General features: G+C 39.7%; 1 protein-coding gene across 3 annotated transcripts; it reads left to right on the forward strand.

Annotated features, from left to right (window-relative positions):
• The first annotated feature begins 124 nt into the window (after nt 1-124).
• On the forward strand, nt 125-23,705 carry POLG2 (DNA polymerase gamma 2, accessory subunit). Of its 3 annotated transcripts, XM_068531321.1 has the most exons (10): nt 125-861; nt 4,758-4,884; nt 4,997-5,102; nt 5,966-6,139; nt 7,014-7,154; nt 9,325-9,405; nt 11,607-11,707; nt 13,961-14,078; nt 16,066-16,157; nt 21,432-23,705. In XM_068531321.1, the coding sequence occupies exons 1-10, from the start codon at nt 300-302 to the stop codon at nt 21,613-21,615; spliced, it is 1,686 nt and encodes a 561-aa protein (XP_068387422.1). In that variant the 5' UTR covers nt 125-299; the 3' UTR covers nt 21,616-23,705. The 3 variants fall into 3 exon arrangements, with proteins under 3 accessions (XP_068387422.1, XP_068387423.1, XP_068387424.1); XM_068531322.1 differs by lacking the exon at nt 21,432-23,705 and having other exon boundaries at nt 16,066-16,173; XM_068531323.1 differs by lacking the exons at nt 16,066-16,157; nt 21,432-23,705 and having other exon boundaries at nt 13,961-14,126.
• Nucleotides 23,706-23,847: the final 142 nt, after the last annotated feature.

Genomic DNA, 23,847 nt, shown 5'->3' on the forward strand with positions numbered 1-23,847 from the left:
CAGCGGGATAGTGAAAAGTAGATGGGAATGATCTTTATCGGTGTTGAAGGCAAAAAGAAAAAGTAGAGGGAGCCGGACGTGACGGAAATAAGAGGAGGCCTAAGTTCGCCTTGAGTGGGATAGGCACGCGGCGGTGGCGGCAGCACCCCGAACGCAGTGACGTACTTCCGTTGGTGGGGCCGGGAGCGGGCACGCTCACTTCCGTCGCGCCTGCGCAGGTGGTCCCCTACTCCCGGTTGTGGCGGTTTTTCGGGACCAGCCTCTCATAGGAGACTGTGCACTTTTAACTCCCGAGGGCGATGCGCTCCGGTGCAGCCGTCAGGGCCGGCCGGAAAGTCTGCAGGTGCCTGTTGTGTGGGTATAGTCGAGTAGATGGGGGGCAGCCGGAGCAGTTGACGGGAGGGAGCGGCTCCTTCGTAGGGCCCTTGAGGTCGCACGCGGACCTGCCCCCGGTGAGCGAGCCGAGAGAAGGCCCCGAGTCTGGCGGCGAGGAGAGCGAGGCGCTGGTAGAGATCTGTCAGAAAAGGCGTTTCCTCAGTGGCACCAAGCGACAGCTTAGTCGAGATTCTCTTCTGAGCGGGTGCCACCCCGGCCTTGGCCCCTTGGGCATAGAGTTGCGGAAGAACCTGGCGGCGGAATGGTGGTCCTCGGTGGTGGTGTTCAGGGAGCAGGTCTTCCCGGTAGACGCCCTCCACCGTGAACCAGGCCCTTCGCTGCCCGGGGGCAGTGCCTTCAGGTTAGTTTCTGCAGAGACGCTACGCGAAATCTTGCAAGACAAAGAGCTGAGTAAGGAACAGCTAGGAGCATTTCTTGAGAACTTACTGAAAACTTCTGGGAAACTACGGGAGAACCTTCTTCACGGTATGCTTCACGATTTCATGCTTCAAAATAGGTGTCGGGGTGGAAAGGCAGACTCGCTCGATTTCCCAAATTGCAGCTGGCCCTGTGTTCACGTGAAAAGGAAATTATCTGGTTCTCAGTCTTCTTGAAGTAGTTGGGTTTGTTGACAGTGTTGCTGCCTTGGAGAAAACTGGTTCATGGGATCGTTATTGTTCCTTAAAGAATCCGGCCCAAGGCTCTAGTAAAGCTCTCAGTTTCACAAGGCAACCCTAGAATTTTGGAGTTTATTGAGCGGCCCTAGAATTAGGAAATCGTGTGTTTGAATCATTAGTTTGTTACTAAAATATTTATAAATACTTCTATAGTTTTCTTTTTTTTACACACTATAGGCTAATCGAGAGCTCGTTTTTCTAGAGCAACAAGAAAATGCCCTCCCTCAGTTTTTCTTACCGAAAACTGATCTACACAGTCTGTTGTTTGAAGAGCCCTTAAGGTAATTTTTGAATTGGCAGAGTAATAGGACTAATCAAGTTTTATAAGCGATTCTTGAGTGAATACACAGAAATTTGTAGGGCACAATATGCCTTCAAAGTCAAATAGATCATGATAGCAGAGATTCTGGAAAAAAAAAATTCAGAATTTTTACAGGACAGACTTGCTGCCACAGCATCTCATTTTTGCAAAATGCTATCCTTGCCATTTTTTATTAAGTGGTACTAGGAAGTAATTTAAAATAACTAGTGTCCATGGTTCTCTGAAAATTGGTACCTATATTGTAAACTTTTAAATATTTCCTTAATAAAATAAAGCAAACTTAAACTGGTGAGTAAACGTGACAATTTTGATTTGTACTACTTTAATTATTCCATGATGATTTTACTTTGGGGAAGTTAAATCACTGCTCATTACCATGTCCCAAAACAAATCAATCTTCCCTATTAGAAAATGAAACATAGCTCTCTTAGATTCATCAAAGCATTTATTGATGTGCTGGACATTTTCTTGCCTTTAAGAAACTTAAATCCACTTACTTGCCAAATTTTTGGTTGTCTAGTGTTTTTAGCTTCTGAGTACCAGTTTGCCATTTCTTTCTATGCCCAATGCCCTTACCCTCTTTATTTCATGTTTGAGCTATTGTGGTAGGCTCTACTTATGAACGGTTTTTAAAATTTCTCAGCCATTATGTCTCCAAATATTGTTACTGCCCCATTCTTTCTTCTGTCCTTCTGTGATTAATTACACATATGTTAGACTCACCCCCCAGCATCTTGTTATCAACTTTCTTGAACACATTAATCGCATTTAAAAGTCTATATCTGATAACTCAGATATGTCGGTTTCTATTAGTCTTACCTCCGGGCTTTTGGTCATTTGGACTTTCGATTTTCTAGGTAATTTGTGTGTTAATTGTAGAGATAAATTGAGGCTCTGGGTGGCGTTGTTTTCTTTTACCTGGGAGGGTTTACTTTTGCTTTTGGCAGGCAGCTAGGGCATATCTTCTTAATACAATCCGGGATTAAGTGTATTGAGGCTGGGTTTCAGTCTTTTTGCTTCACCTCTACTCCTAGAGTGTAGCCCTTTGAGTGTGCCTAGTGAAAGGCTGGGGTGTTTTCCAGGGTCCCTCCTCCGTAAGAGCCTCGAACTACAATTTTTGTGCTTCCTAGCCCATACGATGTCGGGAAGCTCTGCTCAGCGTTTCAGCTTCTTAGTTCTCCTACTTCAGATTGGAAAAGCAGCACTAAATGTTGGGTTCACCTCTGTTCTTACTTTCTCTCCAAATCTCGGACCCTCAAGTCCTTACTGCCTTGACAGCTCTCCTGTGTCTTTAAACAGATTCTTTTTTTCAGTTTCTTGACCAGTTTTTCTTGTTATCAGCAAGCTTGTCTACTATTACCAGAAGTGGAAATCTCAAATCAAGTAACTTTTGAACACAGTGTTATCATTTAGTGGGATATAATCTAAGTGCATAAAGAACTACAAAGAAATCTTGAACTTTATTTTATTGATTTATTGTAAGTAGAAATGTTGGAATTATAATTCTGAAGCTGTTTCACATATAGGATAAAGCAAATAGACCAATGGATAGATTTATTAGGAACCAAGATTTTCACTGAAAGAGAAAAGATGTAAAAAAAGGCAAGGATAAACTTTGTAATGTTAAATTTGAATTGACTATTAGTATGAATTCATGATTTTTAAAAAATACAAATTTCCTAACTTTCTTCATTGAAGGGGCCCAGAAGCGATGACAATAGCAATGAGCACACCTAGTACCCAGAATTTGGTTTCTAAAGGAACCAGTGCTTGGAGAAATGGCTCATTCCAGGTATGGGGCAGGGACAGTACAAAGTGACTTTGGCACAGTTTATGGTGCTAGAAAGCAAAGAATTAGTAGAAGACTAGTGGGTTTATGTTAAAAGGACGTAGATGCTGGCTTGAAGGAGACTCCCACTGGCTAAGTTTGGGACAAATTGAACATTAAAATAAATATTGATGGTAACAGTATCAGAACACATTAAATAAAATTAAAAATTGAATCCACAGTGTTAAACAAAAAATTAAGTAATTGAGGCTGCTGGTAGAAAGAGGAGTTGAAAAGAGTTTGTTTTTATAGGAGCTATGCAATAAATGTAGAAGGAAAGATAGGATAGAAAAATCACCTTTTTATGATTTTGTAATCCTCGGTATAATAATTAATTCAAGCAAGGGTTCATCAACAGATTCTAAAATATCGGGTGTGGGACTTCCCAGGTGGTGCAGTGGTTAAGAATCCGCCTGCCAATGCTGGGGACACGGGTTCAAGCCCTGGTCCGGGAAGATCCCACATGCCACGGAGCAGCTAAGCCCACAAGCCACAGCTACTGAAGCCCGCGCGCCTAGAGCCCGTGCTCTGCAACAAGAGAAGCCACTGCAATGAAAAGCCCATGCACCGCAACAAGAGCAGCCCCCGCTCACCACAGCTAGAGAAAGCCCGTGTGCAGCAACGAAGACCCAACGCAGCCAAAAATTAATTAATTAATTAATTAATGAAAAGAAAACGATTGCCCCTTCGTTAAAAAATAAATAAATAAATAAATAAAATATTGGGTGGAAGATTGTTGGGGAGCAGGATAATGTTGGGGAATGGATATTCACTACCTTTACTAGGTAATCAAATCTGGTTTCATTAAAAGTGGGATTATTTGATACTGTGTTACTCCTGTTAGGATGCAACAGGACATATACATCAACTATGTAGTATTTATTCCTGCTAAAAATGATTAACCCAAATTAAATCATAAGGAAAAATTCAGACAAATCTAATGTGAGATAATCTATGACTGGCCTGTTCTCAAATGAAAAATTGATATCATTAAAAGCAAAGTTAGAGAGGGAGAAGTCAGGGGAAATATTCTAGATTCAGAGTGATTTAAGAGACCTAATAAAATGCAATGAGTTAACCTTAATTAGGGAGAAAGAGCAGCAGTAAATGGTTTTTGGGGTGACAATTGGAGAAAATAGAATATTGACCATAAGTTAGATGAAATTATGATACTGTGATTAATTTAATGGTGTAATAGTGGTATACAGTGAATGTTTTTAATTTTAGGAGGTACATGCTAAAATGTTTTGGGGTGAACAAGAAATAGAAAATAAATGTGGCAAAATGTTGACAATTGGTGAATCTAGGTTAAGGGTTTACAGATGTTTATTGTACTGTTCTTTCAACTTTCTTGTAGATTTGAAAATCTTCATACCAAAAAGTTGGGGAAACTACCTAAAATTAAGTGATAATCAATTAAGATCTGCCTTAGTAGCTCCATGCTACTGTACTTACTGCTGTGTTACCATTATATTATTAATTTGTCTATAAATTGAACAAAATGATTTGGGCTTATAAAATAGATTTATATAGTGATTGATTTATCTTTTGACAGGTGCCTTGCAGCACTATGTTAATTACCTGGATCTGATAAACAAGAGGCTACCTTTTGGCCTTGCTCAGATTGGAGTGTGTTTTCATCCTGTTTCTGATACTAAGCAGACACCTGATGGTGTTAAAAGGTACACAAAAAATGGAAATAACTTGGCCTTGTATTTAAACAGTCACTTTCACTTTGGGATAGATTATATGATTTGCAAATAAATGATTATCTGATATTTCTGATATCCAAAGAATTGGTGAAAAGACTGAAGCTTCACTGGTATGGTTTACTTCAGCAAGAACTGCGAGCCAGTGGCTTGATTTCTGGTTACGTCATCGACTCCTGTGGTGGAGAAAGGTACTACAATAATTACCCTTAATTTAAAAATGATTAGGTAAATTGTCTTAGTGTGTCAGAGGTAATACTTCTCTACAATAAATGAAATTTATTTTGATGTAGCTATGTTATATTTATAAGAGACAGCTATAATAAATTAACAACTACATATAAAAAACTCTTTGTAAAGATTTTCATTGTTCCATAAAACAAAGTTACTTTATAAAGACGTCTGTTGATGTCTTGCTCAGAAACTTTTGTTAGTAAGACTTTACATTCTAGGTAAAGTTCAAATCCCTCACCTGGCATTCCTGACTGGTGTAGAGTTTGACCCTTGCCCACTCTTACAGCTTTAGCTTTTTTTTTTTTTTTAAAGATCTTTATTGGAGTATAATTGCTTCACAATACTGTGTTAGTTTTGCTTCCAACCTCCATGAACTCTCCATATTAGTCAAATGGTCCTGTAATTTACAGTCAAGTTTCAGTGTAAGCCTAAGAGAAGAGTTGAAGTAAGCATTTTTGTCATGCCATTGTCTTATTTCTCTAACTCTCAAAATCTCCAAACACCCATCTAAACTAAATGGAATGATCACAAATAAGGAAGGATGAGAGTGGTGAGTATGTGATACTTTCTTCTTTATCCCACTTAGTTCATGGTTCCTTCCCCTCTTATTGATTGACAGAAATGCTAGATAGCATCAACAGTTTTTCTGTGTAATTCTTTCAGATTGAAAAACACTATTTGTAACAGTATATTCACTCATATTTAATTAAACTTAACAGTTTTTTATTTGGGACTTGACCAGTTTCATTCAGTTGCTGCGGGCAACTTTACTTTTTAATGTTTATTTTAATAAGTTAATAAGACAAACTTTCTTTTCCAGTTTGCTGTGAGTCCATCTAACTTCAGCAGCAGTGATTGTCAGGATGAAGCGGGCCAAAAAGGAAACAAACTTTACTACAATTTTCCGTGGGGAAAGGAGCCAATAGAAACCCTGTGGAATCTAGGAGATCATGAACTTTTACACATGTATCCTGAAAATGTAGCTCAATTACACGTATGTTTTACTTTGTGCTCCTATGTATCCTTTACCCAGATTCTCTAATTGTGATCATTTCTGCACCATTTGAGAATAAGCTGTAGACATGGTGCCCCATGACGACTTAATACTTCAGTATGCATTTCTCAAGTACAGGGACTCACCTGTATAACCACAATGCAATCATTATGATCAGGAAAGTAACAGTAATCTGCTATTATTCTCAAATCCACAGAACCCTTCAGATGTAACCAATTATTCTAATCTGCCCTTTATAGGTCCAGGATCCAATCTAGGATCCTGTATTTCATGTAGTTGTCATGTGTCCTTAGTCTCCTTCAAATAATTCCTTTTATTTTTCCTTGTTTTTCATGACCTTGACATTTTTGAAGAGTACAGACCGGTTACTTTGTAGAATGTCCCTTGGTTTGAGTTTCTTTCATGTTTCCTCATGATTTATGTATTTTTGCTAAGAATGCCACAGAAATGGTGCTACCCTCTTCTGAGTGCATCATATCGGTTTGTTACTGATGATGTTAACTTTTATCGTTTGGTTAAGATGATGCTTCCAGGTTTCTCCAGTGTAAAGTTGATAAGTATTTTGTAGTTATTAATTGATGAGTAATTAATAAGTCTTTTGTGGGCAGATACTTTGACTATGTAAATAACCTGTTTCTCACCAGATTCTGACCTACTGGTTGCAACATCCATTGATGATTCTTGCCCAAATCAATTATTACTATGAGGGTTGCCAAATGGTAATTTTTAAAATTTCATTAGTCTATCTAGATTTACTGATCAATTTGTATTCTGATTCTGTAAGTGCAAAATGTAATTTTAAGAGGTAGTTCTGCTAAATGATGCTTTCTTTTTGTTCTACTTTTCTGTGAAGGGCAGAGATGGACGGAAAAATGTGGTTCCTTCTGTTTTATCCATAAATGGAGATCTAGACCGAGGCATGCTGGCATATCTCTACGATTCTTTCCAGCTAACAGAGAACTCCTTTACAAGAAGGAAAGATCTTCATAGAAAGGTGCTTTGATATTTCAGAGATAGACTTGGGAAATTAAAAATATGAATTTTTCCCCCTTTTTTTATGTTAGTGTACTTGGTTTCTAATATAAACTCTGAATAATAATTTTTTTAGTGCAAGTAATTTATTTTTCATGTTTTTTTAAAATCTGGCCACAGGAATAATAAGCAGGTTCTCACAGAATAGAAGAAGGAATCCCTCTTGGGTAATCCCAAAGGCGTTTCTGTTTGATCTTTGGCAGCTGGACAGCTGTCTCTGATTCTTAGCCCCTGAGCCTTTTCACTTATGGCTTCTGCTTGTATCAGAAGCTGAGTGTTAAGTAAGAGTAAGTAAAACAGGCCAGCAAGACTTGTGGTATTGACCTCTGCTTCTGGTCTGACCCCAAGTGGCTGATCACTGGATCACAGGAGCTAGACATGGGTCTGGGTCAAGGGAAAGGCTTATTTTAGGATGTGCAGTTTGAGCATTTTTATGGGCTCAAAATCAAGAGAGAGGAGGGGTTGAAGCTATAGGAGTGAAATGAAGTACCTAATGGAGCAAGATTTTGGAAGAAACAGGAAGGACCAAGACAGAATCAAGAACACAAGTGGGGGGATTTGTCTTGAAAAGGGAGTTATTTTTTGAAACAGCAGGGTGGAAAAACCAATGGTATAGATATGAATAGGCTACTGGAGCTGGTTAGCCCTTGAAGGAAGTTTTACTCATATCCTCTATTTTCTTGGGGAATTAGGAAGCAAGATTATTAGCTTAAAATGTGGAGGAGTAGGGGTTTAAGTGGCAAGAGTTTAGAATAGTCATATTTCCCTTGAATGGGAAAGGGAGCTTCCCCAAATCAAAAGTTTTCACATGTTGAGTGCTCAACTGAGATTAGACACCATGAGTTTGTAGCACCACTCTGCCTAGTTAGTGATTTATTATGCAGTGCTCGTTTAGCCTGATGTGGCCATTTATAGAATTGTTTGGGATTTATAGGGTGTGTGCAGCAAACAAACAAGTGGGATCCTTTCTTTCGTTCTCTTACATACTGCACATCCAAACCATCAGCAAAACCTCTTTGATTCTATCTTCAAAATATATCCTGAATCTGACCGTTTCTTAGCATCTCCCCTGCTCGCAGTCTGATCTAAGCCACCATCATCCCCACCTTCCTGCACTGAGTGGCCCTTTTAAAAGTTACGCGTTACTTTGTTCGTCTGCTCTAAACACTCCAGTAAGCTCCTCATCTCACTCAGAGGAAAAGCCAAAGCCCCTAACATGTTTTACAGAGCATTATCCCTTTTGACCTTCAACTCCTCTCCACCTTACTCAGTCTGCTCCAGCAGCACAGACCTCATTGTTGTTTCTAGAACATGCCCAGTGTGCTCCCAGCTCAAGAGCCTGGTCATTAGTTCTCCCCTTTGTCTGAGTGCTCTTCCTCCAAGTCCACGTCTTGTCCCTCAATCCCCTTTCAAGTCTGCTCAAATGTCACCTCAGAGAAGGAGACTTTCTCTTACCACCTTTGGCCGCACCGTGAGGCATGTGGGATCTCAGTTCCCTCACCAGAGACCTCGCCCCCTGCAGTGGAAGCGTGGAGTCCTAACCACTGGACCGCCAGGGAATTCCCTCTTACCACCTTATTTAAAATAGCAAACAACTCTCCACCAGCCCGCCCCTTGCCAGCACTTCCTATCTTCTTTTTTTTTTTTCAACACTTAACCACCTTCAAATATATTACTTACTTATCTATTTTGTTATCTGCTTCTGCGCATTATGAGGGACAGGGATTTTTGTCCCCACCACCTAGGATTGTTTCTCATACCAAGTAGTCATTCACATGTTTGTTGAATGGCTGAATGAATGCATAGAGTGATGGGTTTTGGCAAGAGAAAGTCCAAGTGATAAGCCACATGGCTCAGGCTGGGTAAGGAAGACAGTGATGCCAGAAAGGGGCATTTCAACTGAGAGAAAATGGATTTGTCAGGAAATGGGAGAATATCAAGTGAACTTATTTCTGTAGAATGCCTGAATGGAGAAATCTATGAGCAGCTGAATAAAGACGGTTGATACATCATTGTGTGATATTTTTTATGACCTCAGCTAGCTTCCATTTTCACACAAAATTTTAACTGCTTAAACAGCTTCATGTTTGTAGTGCTTGTCCTTTTTACCCCTTCTCTTTAAATTGTTTTAGGTGCTTAAACTTCACCCTTGTTTAGCCCCTATTAAGGTTGCTTTGGATGTGGGAAGAGGCCCAACAGTGGAACTAAGACAGGTGGGTTAAATAAGTTTTAATGTCATAATTTCAATTATAACCGTTATTCCAAGTAAATGAGTAGTTTGCCATCTAAAGTTTTATTTTGATTCATTTTTTTAAAAATTCTAATTGAATAATGAACTGTGAACATTATTTTAATTAAATAATGAAATTTTAATTAAATGAAAAAATCATTTTTAAGTGAATTTTTAAATTTTTAATTAAATCATTCATTAATAATGAATTTTAATTTAATAATAAATACTACAGTTAATTACAGATAATTTGAAGTATATTAAAAAAGCTGAATACAGTTCAGTGGGTTTTGCTGTTAATGTCATGCCCAGTCATAGTTGCATTTTTTTTAAATGAGTATGCATAATTTTGGTAATCAAAATATTTGTACAGACGTCTAGTGAATTATTTCTTACGCTCTTCCCTTTATAACTTAACACTTTTGATACTTGTTGGTATAAGCACAAGTTCTAGATCTGTAATCTTATTTTATTTTTCTAATCTATCTGGTCAAATTAAATACTGTTAAGAAAAACCAAGAACCCTTCAGCAGTCATTTCTGTTTGGGTAACTCAGACCCATCCAGGACCTGAGTGAGGATACTAGAAAGATTGACCTGGCTTTCCCAGGCTCCTGTGCAGGGGTCTGGGAAGGTGGGGATAATGAGCTCAGGGAAAGGGAAGAGAATGGCTTAATTTCCTCATTTCCCCCAGGATTGCAGGAGGCTCCACAACACCCTGGTAGGTACCAAGTTCCTAGGGGTTTTTTTGCTTGAAGGACAAAGAAGAACTCTGCTTCCTAGATTTTCATCATTACCATTGCAGGCCTTTTGTTTTGTTTTGTTTTTGTTTGTAAGAATATTAGTAATATTTTGTGCCTTGGGTGCTTTATCAAGAGTAGCATCTTATTCTGTTTTTAACACTTTTCCCCTCAGCAGTATGACAAAGAGAATCCTTATGTATGTAACCTTCTGGGCTATGAAAAAGGTTTTGTGGGTTATTTCCCCATGTTTTCACCTGCGCTTTATCATGCTTAGAACTTTTTCTCTCCTTTTCTGCTGGCAACCAAAACTAAACTTACTAAAACTCATATTTATTTTTCCCTGATAATTTCTTAGATTTATTAATATCTATATTCTCATCTATCCCCAAAATATCCTGTACCTTAACACGCATTTACTTCGCTGTGGTCTTTCCCTGGGAGCTTGTTAGAAATGCAGATTCTTGCCAGACCTGCTGAATCAGAAACTCTGGGGGCGAGGCTGAGCCATCTGTGTTTTGCAAGCCCTCCAGGTGATTCTGGTGCTTAAGTTTGAGAAACAGTGCTCTAGCTCAGGCACACACCCCTACCTCATCCCACCATCCTCCCCGTCTCCCTCCCCATGGGGACATTTGGTAATATCTGGGGACATTTTGGGGGACATTTTTGGTTGTCAGAAGGTGGGGAAGGGTGCCCCGGACATCTAATGGAGACCAGGGATGCTGCTAAACATCCTATATCAGCAGTGCCAGTGAGAGAAATCCTGCTTTAGAATTTTAGTTCTAGATTGTTAAGGGAGTTTAAAATTTTTCTTTTTCTTGCTTCACCATTTTTAAGAAAACAGTAAAGTGTACTATGTCATTTACTCATCATTACTTCTGTATTTCCAGTCAGGCTTTTGTCTCTAGCATTCCACTGAAACTAATCAATCATTCTTTTCTTCTTGAAACATTTTCTTTAGTTGGTTTCAGGAACACCACTCTCTGGGTTTTCTTCATACTTTTCTGGCTCCTTCTCCTTAGTTTCCTTTAATGGCTCTTCCTTCTCTTCCTGACATTGTATTATAACCCTTAGGCTCAGTTCTCAAGTCTCAGATAAGTTTAGAGTTAACATAGCCCTTTGGACTGTTTTTTTCTGATAGAATCTGTTTTGCTTTTGTTTATTTGTGTTATGAATGATGATGATAATAAAAATTCTTATATTTGGTATAAAAATTTCAGATTTGCATTTAGTATTCAGCTTTGAAGTGTTTAAGTTCTTCAGAAGAAGTATACAATTTATAAGTATACAATATATAAAATTATCAACAATATTATCATGTAATTAAAGGGATTTATGCCCATTTTAAAGAGTGAAAAAGATGATTGGTGGTTTCATAAAAATAGGGTAATAACTCTAGCTACTTTTCTTTCTTTCATATTCAGAGTTTTTGTATTTTTCCCCAGGTTTGTCAAGGGCTATTTAATGAATTATTAGAAAATGGAATATCTGTGTGGCCTGGTTATTTGGAAACTGTGCCATCCTCATTGGAACAACTTTATTCAAAGTAAGAATTGTGTTTTTTGTTGCTTAAAAAATGTATTTATTCAGTTTTTGATTATACAATGTTTCTTTATGAGTAACAGATTTCTTCTAAATATCTATATATACTATAATTCAAAATTATTCCTAACTTTCCTGTTTACAGAACCACATACCCTTAGTTAATTGGTACAGCAGGAAACAATACTCATCAGGTATATATAAGCACATACTATATGAAACTTCAAGACTTAACACCATGAAGTATGTGTACCTGAGTTTATCAGTTTATCAGGGATGGAATTATTTATATTAGACACATTTGTTGAATCAGGACTGAGGGAACATGAGTGGAGTGCCTTTTCCTTGCTGGCGTTGTTCATTCTCAGGCTGAGTGGAAGGTAGTTCTATTCCAGAGAACAGAGAACTAGTTTTCTCGGTGATCTGCACCTCTGTCTACCTGATTGCTCAAGACGGAAACCTGGATATTGTCCTTCACTCCTCCCTCTTCCTTACTGTCAGAGTCCAGTCCATCACTAAGTCTCGTCTTCCTCCCAAATGTATCTCACACCCACATCTCCCCATTAAGATCACCAGTATCGGGCTTCCCTGGTGGCGCAGTGGTTAAGAGTCTGCCTGCCAATGCAGGGGACACGGGTTCGAGCCCTGGTCTGGGAGGATCCCACATGCCGCGGAGCGACTAGGCCCGTGAGCCACAATTGCTGAGCCTGCCTGTGCTCCGCAATGGGAGAGGCCGCGATAGTGAGAAGGACCGTGCACCGCGATGAAGAGTGGCCCCCGCTTGCCGCAACTAGAGAAAGCCCTTGCACAGAAACAAAGACCCAACACAATCATAAATAAATAAATTAATTAATAAATAAATAAAATTTAAGGGAAAAAATTTAAAAAAATAAAAATAAAGCAAATAATTAAAAAAAAAAGATCACCAGTATCTCTTGACTGGATTATTGAAATAATCTCCTAATTGTGATCTCCTGTCTCTAGTCTTACCCCCTGCTATTTTCATTAACTTCTGTTTTTTAATAAAATAATTCATTTTCCCCTACTTTGGGTTTATTTTGTTATTTTTTTAGCTTTTTGTGTTGAATACATATCTTTTAGGTGAAAAGTTGTGAAGCTTAGTGTTTCGCTCCTCAGTTCTGTAGTAATTTGTTAAAATATACCTTTCAGATGATGTCAGAAGAAAAATAAGTTTCTGTAGATAAAGCAACTGATGGCTTTATCATATATAAAATGAAGGGGTGGTACTTGAACTTTCCAGTGTTCTCAGTTTCTAAAATCTTATCCTTTGAGTCATGTGGACAATATCAAGTTACAGTTGTTCTTTACATGGTAAAGGCTTTATGTCCCAGGATAGTTTTTTTCCTTTGTCCCAGGATACTTTTCTCCAGATATTTATTAAGCACCCACTATATTTTTTGTACTTTGTTACAGCAGTAAACAGAAAAGTTTCCTGTTCTTAATGACACTTATATTCTAGTGGGATAGAATAGACATCAGACAAATAGATAAATAAGATAATTTCTGGTGGAGTCCTAAAAGAAAAGAAACAATGAGATAGTATGACTGGGTAAACAGAAAGAAGGCCAGTGTGGAACATATTCAGTTATTGCTAAACTAGAAACTAAGTTAGTGTACTAAGGTATATATTTAGCATGGTTTTTGGTATAATTTGTTGTACACTAGATCTTAATATTATAGTAGTATTATAAGAGAGTTTCGTCTAAAATTATTTTCTTGGATTGTATCCAAATACCAAAAGGCTGAGGTTATTCTGAGGTTCATCCAGATCACACCAAATGGTGTGTTGAGGTACCAGTGTTTATTTCTTATATTTTCTTTTCTTTTATGACTTCTCAGCTATTACAATAAGTCAGAAACTTTCTGAAAATTTTACTTTGAAAATGATTCAGAAACTTGAAAAAAGTATTTTTGGGTTCAGTTCTCAAGCCCTGTCTTTGAGTTTTGTGACTCTTTTTTTCCTTTCTTTCTTTCTTTATTTTTTTATAGAACTCTAGTTGTGGTATGCGGGAACCTTAGTTGCAGCATGTGGGATCTAGCTCCCTGACCAGGGGTCAAACCCAGGCCCCCTGCATTGGGAGCTTGGAGCCTTAGCCACTGGACTACCAGGGAAGTCCCTGAGTTTTGTGACTCTTGAAGGTGGCATTGACTCCTGAGTAATTAAAGCTGGTAATGTGGTGAATTTACAATCTATATTTGTGCTCATGTGTTTTGGTTAACTACCTTTTTTTCTTAGATATGATGAAATGAGTATCCTCTTCACAGTGTTGATTACTGAAGCTACTTTGGAGAACGGATTAATACATCTGAGAAGTAGAGACACCACAATGAAGGAAATGATGCATATATCCAAAGTAAAAGACTTTTTAACTAAATATATATCATCAGCTAAGAATGTATAGATTCTAATATTTGTGTAATAAATATTCTCCTTTCCTCATTTGGTTGTCTTATTTAACTGAGATTATTATTAGTATTTTTTGTTTAGCCTCTTTGCACTCAGAAGTGGATTTTTTTGGTGCTTTTTTTGATTCAGTTTTTATTACTTATATTTCTTGATGTATTTCATGGTATCAGGAATATGTTCAGCTATAAGAAACAAAAGTACTGCTATACTGGCTTAAGCAAATTGGAGTTTGTTTCTTTCATAACAAGAAATCGAGGGGGTAGACTGTCCAGAGCTGGTATAATTGTTTCCTCTATAGTAGTTAGGGAGCAAGGCTCTTGCTGTCTTTCCACCACCTTTAGTATATTGGCTTTTATGTTTATACTTATTTCTTCTTGGTCACAAGATGGTGGATGTATTTCTAGCCTTCTCAGCCACATTCGAGTTAGGAAGAAAGTCAAAGAGATAAGAGCTAGCCAGCCAAGGCTCTTCTGTTTTTAATTAGGAAAGTAAAAGCTTTCCCAAACATCCCAGTCAGAAGACTTATTTACATTTTCTTGTATTTATGAGAACTGAATCACATGGTCATTGCTAGGGCCAGTCATTGTCCAAGGGAATGAGAATATCATGATTAATTTGGGTCAAACACAATTTATCCCTTGGGGCAGTACTGTCTTCTCTGAAATGGGTTTTGTTATCAGGAAAGAAGGGTCTTTATATACACTGTCAAATATCAAAGATTAACCTAACACTAAAATTTTTAAAATGAGAATATTTATTGACTTTTGCAGAGCAAGCTAAAATAAATGTTAAATGGCATAATCTAATATTAGTATATTTCATGTCTAACAGATATGTGTATAAGAAATCTTTAAACTTTTGTGTGCTGATTATGTTTGTGTTAACTATGTTGTCATTACCAGCCTGACAAAAATTCTGATACTTTGTGTAAAATGTCTTAAAAGCTTGGCTGGCTTGTCTGAGTTGACTTTACTTAGTAGGTCTTTATTTTTTGGTTATTATTTTTTGCTCTTGGGGAGAATTTCAGACATATACAGAATAGTATAATTAACCCCATGTGCCTATCACCCAGCACCAACAACCATCAACCCGTGACCAGTCTTGCCTCATCCACCCCACATCACCCTTCTATGTTATTTCGAAGCAGATCGCAGCTATCAGTTCATATGTAAATATTTTAGTTCAGGATCTTTTGTTAAGTTAACCATTCTCCCGCCTGAAAAAATTAACAGTAGATGATAATAGGAATTATTGAGAATTTCCTTGGGTGTGATAATGACATTATGGCTTTATTTTTCTTTTTAAAAAGTCATTGTTTGGAGACTATACTCTGGGTGCCATCACGAACTCACCAATAATTGCAATTCAAATTCAGTACTGGTGTGTGTGTGTGTGTGTGTGTGTGGATTAGCTTTATTGAGATATGATTTACATACAGTAAATTTACCTATTTTAAATGTACAGATTATGAGTTCTGACAAATGTGTAACCACTACCACAATGATAATATAGAACATTTCCATCACCCCCCAAAAGTCCCCTCATGCCCCTCTAGGACTTAAGGGTTTTTACTTTAACCTCTTCTATCACACATCTGTATCTCCTCCCACATCAAGAATCCCAATTCTAAAAAAAAAAAAAAAAAAAAAAAGAATCCCAATTCTCAAGAATACTGAGGGTGATAAAATTAGAATGCCATGACACACAACTGCTCATTTGCTTTATCTCACCTTAACCACAGAACTCTCAGAACTGCAACGCCAGTATTCCCACCATATGTCTACTTAAAAGTTTAAATTTCATTTTTGTAGTTTGGGGTCCAATATTTAGTTTTAATATAACTGTGAGACTAAAATGTTTTTAAAAATTATTTTTCTGAAGAAAATCTCAGTCCTGCCCACAGGTACCTTTATTTAGGTACTTTGTCTTCTTAGGGGCCTCAGCCTTCACAGGAAGATTGTATTCCTGGTCTCAGATCAGCTGGCTGCACTAACTGGCAACATGGAATGTCTATACTGCAGTTGAGGTAAGTAATATTTATGGAGGATTATCCAGATCAGAGGTGTCCGACTGGAGTTACACATCAGAATCTCCTGTGGAGCTTTTAAAAATAAGTGTATTTGAGCCCTATCCCAGACAGACCTACTATTTCTCTTCACAGTGGGGCCCTCGTAAGTATATTTTAAAATACAGGTGGTTTCTGATGTTCACCCCTGTAGTAACCACTGTTAAATTTATCAGAGAGCTGTATACCTGGATGGTATTGTTTTGACAAAACTTCCCTGCAGCCCAATTGCATTTAATAAATTTTTTTTTATCAAATACTCTTCTTAGGTAATACACCACACCAATATGTACTGAAAGATGTTATTAGAAATAGTTCTATGAAACTCATTCTTCATTTAGCCATAAGAATGTTCTTGAGGGCATTTGTTTGCTATGTACACCACGTCTTCCTGTGAGGAAGCATGGGAGAAATTTCTCAGATTTAAATGCCAGGGGTAGTTGTGCTTCTCCTAAAGATTGGCCTGTCATTATATGTGTTATATATCTGTTCATTTTGTTTATTCACAAAGGCTTTTTGAGCACCCAAGTACCAGGAACTCTAGGTGCTGGGGATGTAGTGGTGAACAAAACAGACAAGGCCCTTCTAGGGGTGGGCAGGCGGGGACAGACATTAAACAAGTAGGTGCATGGGCAATTTCAGGTAATTTTGGGTAGCGATAGTGTAAAATAGGACAGGATGGCGTGCTAGATCATGCCTAGGGTAGTGTGCTTTACATAGGTGATCAGGGGAGCCTCTGAGGACTGGCCTTCCAACTGAGACTGAATGATGTGAAGGAGCCAGCTGTGTGAACATCTGGGGCAGCACATTCTGGGCAGAAGGGAGTAGCAAGTGCTATGGCCCTTAGGAGGAAAATGGTGTGGAGTGAGCAAGGAACATAAAGCAGGCCAGAACAGAGGGGAGAAGGGGAGGTCAGAGAGGTGGTCAGGGAGAGGTGGTCAGGGCCCATGTTGCTTAGAGCCATGGGGGCCACAGTAAGGACTCTGGAAGCCACTAGGGCAGGAGGGGGCATGGTTTGAGCAGAGAAGGGACATACTGTTATTTTGAAAAGGTGACTGTGGAGAGTGGAATGTTAGAGGAGTAGAAAGGAAGCAGGGAGACCTGTTAGGAGCTCTGACAATGCCCAGGTGATGGTGGCCAGGACAAGAGAGGTAACAATGCCCTTCCTGGATCTGGCAAGAGGAGCCCCTGCCCTTTAGAGGGTCCTGCTCTGGCCCTTCTCCAGCTGTGCCTTCCCCCACATTATGTCTGAGGGGCCAAGGAGATGTGCTTGGAGGTCACTGTAATCCTTAGGTGTCTAATTGTCCTAACCTATAAGTTTATGTACTACCCGAAATCTCAGTTACTGTCTCTGGTTGTGTGTAATAAAGGTCAAAGACAAGGCACTAGCCCATGTCCCTCCAGGGCAGTAAAGGAGAAAGAAGGAGCTTCAGACATCACTGAACCACTGTTGATCATTCCTCTGGTTAAGTCTCCCCTTTACATCCTTCAGGAGAAGCAGCACTGAGAGAAGGCAGTCTCCTTAGGTTGTAATCCCCCAGGTCTGGGAGCGGAAGGGGCAGAAGGGACAAATGCTTGAGGGCAGCTGGTCAGAGCACACCTATTTGCAGCTCTTCATCCCAGCAAGGTTTTTGTGCTGCCCTGGTGTCACCTTGCAGATATTGCCTTTTCCTGGTTTCCTATTGGATTTTTGGCTTTTTTCTTAATTTGTGAGAGCTCATTATATATTGTAGAACTTCATACTTTATCAGAGACATGGATTCAAAATACCCCCCCCATTCTTTTGACTTAGTTTAAGATTTTTAAATGTAATTTTTAAATGTTTCATCTAACTAAATTTAACAATCATTTATGTCTTCTGGATTGTGAGTCATACCTAGAAAAGCCTTTCCCTCTTAAAGATTATTATAAAATTCCTCCTGTTTTCTTCTAGCACGTCTGTGGCTTCATTTTTAGGTATTTTAATATTTGAGCTAGCTGAATTAATTTTGTTGCAAAGAATGGAGTTCTAACTTATTAAATATGGTTCTCAGGTTTTTAAAGTGTATTGAATATTGCATCTTTTCCCCATTGACTTAAAATGCCATATTTTTCATATACTAAACTCCCATATGTATTTAGATCTATATCTGGACTTCCTGTCCTGTTACATTTACATTTTTCTACTTCTCCAGCCATATACCCATACCACACTTTCAAAATCATGGTAACTTTATAATGTTTTCAGACCTCATAGATCTCTCTCTCTCACTCTGTGCCTGCCTCCCCCTGACACACACACACACACACACACTTACATTTACTCATATGCTTCTTGAATCCTACACCCTTCCTCTGTATTCAGTTTCCTTCTTCATCAAGTACACTGTGTATTTCTTTCAGTGTGAATGTGATTGGGAAACCTCCTTCTCAGTCTTTGTCTTAAAATGTCTTTATTTCCCCCTCAGTCTTGATTGATATTTTGGCTAGTGTGGTAGATATTTAGATTGGCTCTCTTAAGCCACATCATAACCCTTCTTCTGTTTGGTGGGGTCTGAAACCTGAAAAATTACAGTTCCTTTGCTGCCAGGGCATGGCTGTGAATATCTTCTACCAATTAGATGCATGTACATGGGACCTGGAAAGTAGAAGGGAGGTGATGGTTTCCACTGAAAAGCAAATGTCTCCAGTGGCATAACTCCACACTCCATTGGGCTCCAGTTTCTGGGTGAGGCAGTTGTGGCAGAGGCACCAGTGGTAACAGTAGCAGCAGTAGTTTTCTGATCTCCAGATTGTAAGAAAAACCTACAGATAAATTATTAAAATCAAAAAGAGAATTTAGCAAGGTTGCTGGATATAAAGTCAACCAAGAAAAGCGATTGTGTTTCTATATGTCCACAACATGAAATAAAAATACAATTTACCGGCCTTTCTTGCCTTCTGAGATGGCCCACACTCTGTCTGTGGAGTGTGTTTCTCTATAAATAAGTCCACTTCTTACCTGTCACTTTGTCTCTCACTGAATTCTTTCTGCGATGAGACATCAAGAACCTGAGCTTCATTAAGTCCTGAAACCAGGTGCTGACCCTTTATTCCCAACTTATAGCTAGTCCAACTCCCGCTCATCGTCAGCACCGCTGGGATGTCTTCTGTGCCATTTCTTTGCGAGAACTTTTTGGGCACTAACACCGGGTTGGGAGACTACCTTGGAACGGATAGCATCTAAAATTGTACTGAAACCCCCACCAGGTGGGAGAAGTTAACTCTATGCTGCCGACAAGCAGGTAGACCCCAGACCGGTTGAACCAGAAGGCTGATGATGCTAACTCCCACTTGCCTCCCCATCAACCAATCAGAAGAATGTCCACCAGCTGATCACGCCCTTCTCTTTGAACCATTACTGTAAAACTCCTCACTTCCCCCTCCAGGTTGGGACACACAGTTTTGAGGGCATGAGCCTGCTGTGGCCCCCTTTGCCTGGCAAAGCAATAAAGCTATTCTTTTCTACTTCACCCAAAAAAACAAAAACAAACAACAACCAAATAAAACCAATTTACCATAGCATCAGAATATCAAGTACTTAGGACTAAATCTAACAAAAGATGTGCAAGCTGTTTATGCAGAAAATGATAAAATGCTATCGAGAGAATTGAAGAAGACATAAACAAATGGTGAGATATTTGTAGTTTGGAAAACTCAATACTGTAAAAATGTTAATTCTCCCCAAATCTACAAATTCAATGCAGTATCAATCAAAATCCCTATTATGTTCATTTTTTCTTTAAGAAAATAGTAAGCTGAGTCTAAAATTTATACACAAATGCAAAAGGTCAAGAATAGCTAAGACATTCTTAAAAAGAACAAGGTGGGAAAATTGTTCTTCCAGTTATCAAGATGCATTTGAAAGCTGAGTATGACATTGACATAGGAGAGATAAGTAGAGCAATGAAACAGAATCCAGAGCCCAGAAAGAAACCCACATGTATATGGGCATTTGATTTGTGACAAAGGTGACAGTGCAGTTTAGTGGGGAAAGGACAGTCTTTTCAGTAGACAGTGCTGGAACAACAGAGTATATCCATGCGGGGGAGTGGAAACAAGTATGATGCTAATTTCACATCACAGAAACAATTCCAGGCGGATATAAACTGAAATAATGAAAGTAAACTAAAAAAGCCTTTAGTAGATAGTAGTATACGGTAATGCTTGTATGACCTCAAGTTGAAAAAATATTCATCTGGGCACACATCCGCAAAAAAAACACTAACCATAAAGGACATGGCAGGACTTCCCTGGTGGCGCAGTGGTTAAGAATCCGCCTGCCAATGCAGGGGACACGGGTTCGAGCCCTGGTCCAGGAAGATCCTACGTGCCGCGGAGCAGCTAAGCCCGTGCGCCACAACTACTGAGCCTGCGCTCTAGAGCCTGCGAGCCACAACTACTGAGCCCAAGTACCACAACTACTGAAGCCCGGGGGCCTAGAGCCTGTGCTCTGCAACAAGAGAAGCCACTGCAATGAGAAGCCCACGCACCACAACAAAGAGTAGCCCCCACTCACCACAACTAGAGAAAGCCCGTGCCCAGCAACAAAGACCCAAAGCAGCCAAAAATAAATATATAAATAAATAAATTTTAAAAAGAAAAAGAACCAAAGGGAAACTTCTAGACATGAAAAAAATGTAACTATTGAAATGAAAACTCAATAGATCCTCTTCCTCTTCCTTTTCTTCTTCTTCCCCTCTTAAACAATTCATGCAAAAGCCATGGGGGTGGGGCTCAACATCTGCTCATTGGGTAGGTACGGGCGGAAGCCACAGAAAGTCAGAGTTGGGTGAGGAGGGAGTTGTGAGGATAAGTACACTTGACACTTAACTGCCCATGGCAGTTATTATTATTGTCGTTATTATAGTTGTTACAAAGGAAATGTTGAGAGATGGCAGAGCAACCACCAGTCACATCCTCTGGGCTTCACCTCTGATTCCAGCTGCATCTGAGGCCTCACCCACTTTGTGCTGACAGCTTTCTTGCTTTAACTATACAATACATATCACTCCTTTTCTGCCCTGGGGCCTTCCAGTGCCCTGGGTGAGACGCCAATGGAAGTGCACTTGGAATGCCCACATGCACAGCCTAGAAGTGGGAGATGCATCACCTCCTGGGGCAGCCCTTAGTGGGGGATGGAAGCTGATGGGTAAAATGCTTCTCACTGTCAGTCCTCAAGTGGACAATTCTGAGAGACATTTTTTCACTCCGCAGACGGTTCCAGTGGGGTCAAGCGCCAGTTGCCCACAGCAATGCCCAGCTCAACCTTATACCTCATTCTGGCTTTTCCTCCAGTCCCTCACGCCTGTTCCCTAGTGTCCCTTCTGTTCCACACAAGGCCTTTTCTCAGGCTCTGCTTTCCAGGCTAGCTCAGGATAAGACTATCAGAAGGCCCTAGAAAGCAGCCCTGGGAAACGGAATTCCTCCCAGGATGAATGGCAATAAGGACTCTGTTGCCGGTGGTAAGGGGAGTGGAGATAATCCTTACATGCCATAGCTTCACAATTACTAAGACTTTCCCCTGCAGCGGGGAAGGGAGCAGAGGTAGATAATGAAGCAGTAGGTTATGCAATAGTTCTAGCATTTGAAAGGCATGAGGCAATAGTAATTATATGGATTGTGGAGTTGGTTGGCTTCTACTAACTGCTTTAGAAGCTTTGCAAGAGAAAATGAGAGGCTGTCAATTCAGGGCATGCTGTGAAACCCAGGGGCATTCTGGACTTTGAGACCTCAGAAGGTCTTAATAGGGGACTTCCCCGGTGGTCCAGTGGGTAAGACTCCACACTCCCAATGCAGGGGGCCTGGGCTCGATCCCTGGTTGGGGAACTAGATCCTGCATGCATGCCACAATGAAGAAGCAACTAAGACCCAGTGCAGCCTGCATACATACATACATACATACATACCTAAAAAAATAAGGTCTTAATAGGATCAAATCCAGTTACTGGTATGCTTATTAATTTGCTAGCCCCTCCCCACCCCTTTCCTTCTCTATTTCACTCTCCCTGGGCCCTCATATAAACAACCTGCACCAAGTCCTTGCCTCAGGCTCTGCTTCATGATTAAGACATGAAGAAGCTAACGGTGGCGAAGTCACTAAGTTTACAACCTCAAAGACTTAATGATTTCTAAGGGGAGCAGCCAATTAGTATGACTCAAGCTAAGCATGATCATACTATGAATAGCTAGTCATTTTTTTAGTTCTTACTTTGTGCCCAGCCCTGTTCCAAACCTTTTACATCCATTACCTGAGTTAATTCTCACAGCAGCTCCATGATGTAGGTATTATTTCTCTCTCTCCCCCTCCTCTCGCCCACCCTCTCAAATGAGGAAACTGAAGCCCAGGGAGTTTATGTAACTTACCCAGAGTCACACAATTAGCACAGGACTGAACCTGGATTCAGCTCAGTCTGACTCCACAGCCCCCACACTCTTAGCCTCTGTGATATACCGATTTCTTCCAAATAACAATATCAACAGAGAAAGGGGGGAAATTATGTTCATGAATGCTGCTTTAGGCAACAAAATCCTCAAATTCATCTGGACCTGTGTGCACAGTATCCCTTCCCACCCTGAAGATGCATTCCCACAGCCAGTGCTGCTGCTGTTCTTTGCTGGGATTTAAGTCCCAGTTCAACCACTTACCAAGCTAGGGATGACCCTGTGAAATTACCCCATTTAAGCCTAAATTTCCTTACCTGTAAAAGCAAGTTAATAATACTGGCCTTGTAGGTGTTCCACAGATTTAGTGTCTAATAGCTAATAGCTATGATTTTTCTAGTCAGAGGTCCATTGTTGGGAACAGAGAAAAAAAACAGAGCAGAAGAATTTTGGTCAAGTTATTTTGTTTGTCTGGAACCCAAGAAATGCCTCTTGGCTTTATTGGACTTGACTTATAACTCCTAGGATAAGAGATTCAAACCAGAAATAATTTTGTCCCCTGAAGTGGGCTGAATGGTGGCTCCCCAAAAAGATAAGTCCTAACTCCTGGAACCCGTGAATATCACCTTATTTGGAAAAAGGGTCTTTGCAGATGTAATTAATAAGTTAAGGATCTCAAGATGAGGTCAACCTGGATTGACCTAAATCTGCTGACCAGTGTCTTTATAAGAGAAAGGCAGAGGGAGAGAAGGCCACGTGAAGATGAGGCAGAGATTGGAGAGGTGCTGCCACAAGCCAAGAAACACCAGGAGCCACCAGAAACTGGAAGCGGCAAGTGAGACTTCTCCCCCAGAGCCTTTGGAGGGAGCGCAGCCCTGCTGACACCTTGACTTTGGATTTCTGACCTCTGGAACTGTAAGAAAATACATTTCTATTGTTTTAAGCCACCAATTTGTGGTAATTTGTTACAGCAGTCCTGGGAAACTAATCTACTTCTCTCTTCTCCCCCAAGTCAACTCCGTGCTGTTCTCTTGACAGAGAGCTGATGGGAAATGCAGCACATAAAGGCATGCCTTTGACATGACCTAAATCTTGATGACTGAGAAAGTCCATGGAAATCAATATAAATAATTTTGCAGGCTTCCAAAAGCTGAGAGCAAATTTTAATGGCAATGGATAATAAATGTGTACTTGTTGAGTAATCTTGCCTTCCTCCAATGGTGACTTCAGGTGCCATTTTCTTCAGACA

This window comes from Eschrichtius robustus, chromosome 20 (assembly GCF_028021215.1).
Source record: "Eschrichtius robustus isolate mEscRob2 chromosome 20, mEscRob2.pri, whole genome shotgun sequence".
Lineage (NCBI taxonomy): Eukaryota > Metazoa > Chordata > Mammalia > Artiodactyla > Eschrichtiidae > Eschrichtius > Eschrichtius robustus.